The sequence below is a fragment of the Neopelma chrysocephalum genome, unplaced genomic scaffold, assembly GCF_003984885.1.
Source record: "Neopelma chrysocephalum unplaced genomic scaffold, ASM398488v2 Primary Assembly neopelma1_85, whole genome shotgun sequence".
In the NCBI taxonomy this organism is placed as follows: Eukaryota; Metazoa; Chordata; class Aves; order Passeriformes; family Pipridae; genus Neopelma; species Neopelma chrysocephalum.
The window spans coordinates 959,265-963,968 of NW_020897747.1; the positions used below are offsets into that span (position 1 = coordinate 959,265).

At 48.8% G+C, this 4,704-nt stretch overlaps 1 protein-coding gene across 10 annotated transcripts in view; it reads right to left on the reverse strand.

The window, feature by feature from the left end:
• EBF3 (EBF transcription factor 3) overlaps positions 1 to 3,593 on the reverse strand; it is a 124,847-nt gene extending 121,254 nt beyond the window's left edge. For 9 of the 10 annotated variants that reach the window (XM_027692159.1, XM_027692161.1, XM_027692158.1 and 6 more), the window contains exons 1-4: positions 3,144 to 3,593; positions 2,758 to 2,914; positions 2,298 to 2,361; positions 1,508 to 1,563 (exon numbers count right to left, since the gene is read on the reverse strand). In XM_027692159.1, coding sequence (XP_027547960.1) covers positions 1,508 to 1,563; positions 2,298 to 2,361; positions 2,758 to 2,914; positions 3,144 to 3,277 — 411 coding nt within the window. In that variant the 5' untranslated portion in view covers positions 3,278 to 3,593. The remainder of the gene's footprint in view (positions 1 to 1,507; positions 1,564 to 2,297; positions 2,362 to 2,757; positions 2,915 to 3,143) is intronic. The other variant, XM_027692164.1, reaches the window with a different exon arrangement.
• Positions 3,594 to 4,704: the final 1,111 nt, after the last annotated feature.

Below are 4,704 nucleotides of genomic sequence, written 5' to 3' on the forward strand. Positions count from 1 at the left end.
GACAATAAAAGTGCACTTCAAATGTATCCTCTTTGCTCCTTTATTCGGCGCTAACGAAACTTATAGCCGCCTATGTCAGCCTCTTAATTACACTACTACAGCGATTTCCGAAAACATTTAGCTGCTGTATACAAAGGAAATAAACCCACATTGTCAACTCGAGAGCGCTCCGGAGTTTAAAAGCCTCCTCTGTAACCCAGCGAAATAATTATTGAAGGGTACGACGCCTCTGTCTTTGTCAGAGTAATTGTACTTGGCCTGTCAGCTCTGCTTTTCTCCGAGTGGAAATCCCACTATTTTACTCCTGGAGACATTTAGATCCAACCCAGATTTAGTCAGGAGAAGTAGAAAGTTTCTGCGGGGTGGCAGCGCGGCCGTGCGCGCAGCTTGCGCGGGGCCCACCCCGACCCGGGAGACTCTCCTGCCCCTGCCTCGGGGGCTGCAAAGTTCCCAAAAATAATGGATGTGGGCAGGCCGGCCTCGGCCGGGAGTGCAGAGCACGCAGGGGTGTTACAACCCGGCAGATTGGGGGAATGGTTTTAATTTCCATCGCTGGGATCAGATTTCCAGAACACTGTAAATTATTCCCCATTCTCACCTTTCTCCTCACCCCCCCCCCAAAAAAAATTTTTGAATTAATAATAATTTTAAAAAATCATGAAATGTCACTGAGGAAAAAAATATTAAAATAAAGAAAAAAGAAATAAAGTTTATTAAATCCCAAGCTCTGTCTGTAATTGCTGCGGTGCAATGCTGATAACACGTAGTTATCATCGGAAAAGTTGACCAAGACAGGTTAAATAATTTAATAAGGAACTGCTTGTAATTATGTTATTTACAAGGTATGACAGAGGTTTGAGGAAGAAACAGAAGCTGATCTCAGGGAAATGGACGGGTTTGGGTGACCCCTGGAGCATGGAGTTTGAATTATGGAGATGGGGGGCTGAGAGGTGAATATGGACTAGAGGAGAACAAGATGACTTTTCACCTCAGCACATTTAACTTTTAAATCCAAATAAACGTCTCGCGTTACTGGATCGTCGCATTATAAAAGAAAAAGGACTAATCCCGGCCAGTTTCGGAGTGTTGGCAAGAGGGCTGCCCTCTCCTCACCGAGGAAAAATATCGCCAGAAAAAAAAGTTAGAAATGGGAAAAAGTGCATTGAAAAATAAATCTGGGCAACTCGATGGGATTTTTTCCCCTTTCCTTTCTCCCTCGCTAAATTAATTATATCAAACATCTGTTCCCGTGACGTTGTACTCAATGCCACACACACTACTGAATGATTCCAACGCTGCCTCGAAGAGCAACAACACACCTTTTTCTCTTTCCCAAATATCCTCCGGTAATAGGGATCTCAATTAGCAGGTAGCTGATTTACTCGCTCAGGTAAATTAGAAGTAGGTGCGCTCTACTGGTTTACTCCCCCCCAGCCCCCCCCCCCCCCGCAAGGGCAAAATACAAACTTCGTAACTCGCGTGGTAAGAAAAGCGTAAACTTTCTCACCTGTTTGGTCATTGAGTCTATTAGACGAACATACAGGTCCTGCTCTGTCCTAACTCCTGGGGAGGGAAAGCAGAGACAAATTCCGGTCAGGATTTAGGTAGCGAACCACCCCAATTCCACAAGGAAAGGATGAGGTCAGGCAATTAACCGCGGCGGGCAGGGATCGGCCCCGCGCCAGCTCAAAAAGAAAATTCAAAATTAAAAAATAATAATAATTTTAAAAATCCAGATATCAGCTGGTGGCGGAGTTATGCTCCCCTTCTGTTCCCGGTGCTTGGGGGGCCGTGCCCGGGCCAGCCCCCCCCCCCCGGCCGGGTTGTGCCGGCCCCACGGCCCCGGGGAACACGCGGGACCCCCGCGCTGGGGCTCCCCGGCCCCCCGCGAGTTTCCCGCGCCCGAGGAACCGGCTTCGTCGGGCCGGGGCTCCGCTCTGCCCACTCACCCCATCCCAATGATTACCATTAATTCCCAAAACTGGAGGGGGAAAAAAAAAAAAAAAGAAGTCCCTTAAAAGTACCGCTGTGCCCGAGCAGCCATCGATCCCCTTTTTTACTTTCCACTTCAAGCCCAACCGGTTAATCATGTGAAGTACCATTGACTTATCGATCCTTTACGTTTTGTTTTCCTTATATGCCAAGGAAAGAGCCGTGTTTACACGCGTGTAATTTTAATCTCGAAATCTTTATATCCTTTATCCTCCTCCCTCCCCCCCAAAAAAAAGGCCTCGAAAAGGAACATCAGACTTTTCTGCGGCACACGGACGCTCAAAAATGAGAGAACGACAACTTACCATTGCTATACAATAACTGAAGTTTATAATGAATCCCATTGTTAGTTTTTTCATTGTTTGGCTCCTGCAAGTAACGATAAATAATTACATTTAGCATGAAAAATATCGCCCTCCTCCTGACGCACATTTTTCTCGTCCCTGAAGCGGCTCGGAATTAACAGTTTGCAGAAATTCAGCCCACGGTCACTTTTTTTTTTGGTGGAGCGCTGATGATGTCATTAGCTCGGTGCAAATATGTCATGTTTTGCCGTTTTCCCGGTGTTTAATATAAGTCGGGGACGCGGCGATAAGTTTCTAACCCCGGGGTCTATTCGGAGCGGCCGTGAGACCGGGGGGACCCGCACGTGGCGTGGGCGCCGCTGGAGTGCCGGGGAGGGCTTCGAAGCTGGGAATGAGCTTGGGTCAATGAAATCACGCTTAAAAAATTTTTAAAAAAAATTAAGATAACAGGCAGACTTACTTTCTCTTTCTCCACAAAGTCCACAAAAGCTGTTCTCTCAATCTCCACCGGCTGTCCCTGCCTGTCGTACAGAGCTAAGACGAAGTGGAAAAAATTGGATTTTCTGAGATTGGAAGGCGGCTGTTTCTCGAAATGTGCCCGAGCCAGCCCCACGCCGCTGCGGGAGAAAACAAGACAAGGCGTGGGTGAGAGCGGCGGGAAGGGGCGCGCAGGCTCCGCGGCCGCGGGGAGATGCGGGGGGATGCGGGGAGCGCGGAGCGGCGCGGAGCGGGGAGGCTGTAACTGATACGGGGCGGGCGGGGGGGGGGGGGTGGGGGGGGGGATTTACGGCCGGGATGAGAAATACAGGAGGAGAAAACCGCCGGGAGAAGATTTGGCAGACGTACCTTTGGGCGGCCGTGTTAGCATCCACTACCCCAGCAGTATGCATCCATGAGCGGACCGGGTTCATCCCACTGCCCAGCGGTTCTTCTTTCATGGTCGTCCCACCTCTTGGTATATTTTCCTGAATCCCAAACATTAAAACAAATTTGGGCAAAACCAGCTCCTAACCAAAAGGGGTTAAAATTGAGGGAAATGTCAGATACGGGGTGGGTTGGTTGTTGCTTGATTTTCGCTCGCTCTCTCTCTCTCTCTCCTTGGCGACTGGAATATAAGAGATGACTTTACTCCCTGTGATCAGTAGGAGAAAAGCCCAGTTCAAGTCTTGCTTCCTTCTTCAATCTGTCCTGTATTGGCACGACATAAACAATTTACTGAGTACTTCTGTGCGGCGAGTTGGATGGCGTTCCAGTTTGGTGGTTTAAAAAAAAAAAAAAAAAAAGAAAAAAAAAAAAAAGAAGGAAAAAGTATAACTGTAGCCGGCGACACTGCGAGGTGGCTTTTTTTTTGGGCGGGGGAGGGGGGAAAAAAGAATAAATATTTTTGTTGTTGTTGTTTGCAGACGCGCTCAACGTGGTGTCATCCTAGTAAAAACCGGCTCGGAAAAAAAAAAAAAGCTTCAGGACACTGCTGAATCGACCACTTTCTGGCAAGGCTCTCCTGCTCCAAAAGACAAATAAACGGGGAAAAAAAAAAAAAAATCCTGATTACCGCGGAGGTGTTCCCGGGCACACGGGAGAACGGGGCGCGGGCCCGTGGCGTCTCGCGGAATGGACGGAGGCGCGCAGAGCCCGGCCCTCCCTCCCCGAGGAGCGCGCCCCTTCCCCGGGAGTCGGGCCCCCGCCACCGCGGGAGAGGTGGCGTCACTGATGACGTCGTTAAGGGGCGGGCACACCGCCTTATATGGAGCGTGGGGTTCGGTCGCTCGCTGTCGCGATCCTGCCTTGCCCCGACCCCCCCTCCCCGACGGGGGGGGGCAGGACCGCGGCGCAGAGAGGTCCCGAGATCTTCTTGCAAGTGGCTTCGAGGAAGCGGGAAGGGGGTAAAACCCTCCTGGCGGGGATGTGACCCGCGTGGAGGGTCGTGGGGAGGTTTGGGGATGGACAAAGGGTGGGATGCTGGATGCGCCCCTCCACGATCGCCTCTCTATAAATGCACGGGCGGACATGCCCAGAAATACCTATATTTGAAGACTTCATGTGCACACACAAATATATCCACAGCTATAGGTCCGCCTTGTCCATCTATATATATATATATATACATCTCCATATAAATATATACTTATATATTTTTTTATACACTTATATTTTTATATATATATCTCCTCCTCAAGTGATGAGCTTTTTCCGCCCAGTAAGGGCTACGACTTCCTTTTCTTTTTTTTTTTTAAATTTAATTTTTTTTATTTATTTTTGTGAATTTCCAACGTCCCTGTGTTAATATTTCACCGACTCGTGAAAATCGGCATTAATATCTGAATGAATCGGTGAAAATCGAAAGTCCGATTTGTGTTATCAGGATCCCCTTTCTCCAAGGGGTGAGGGAAAAGGGAAAGAAAAAAAA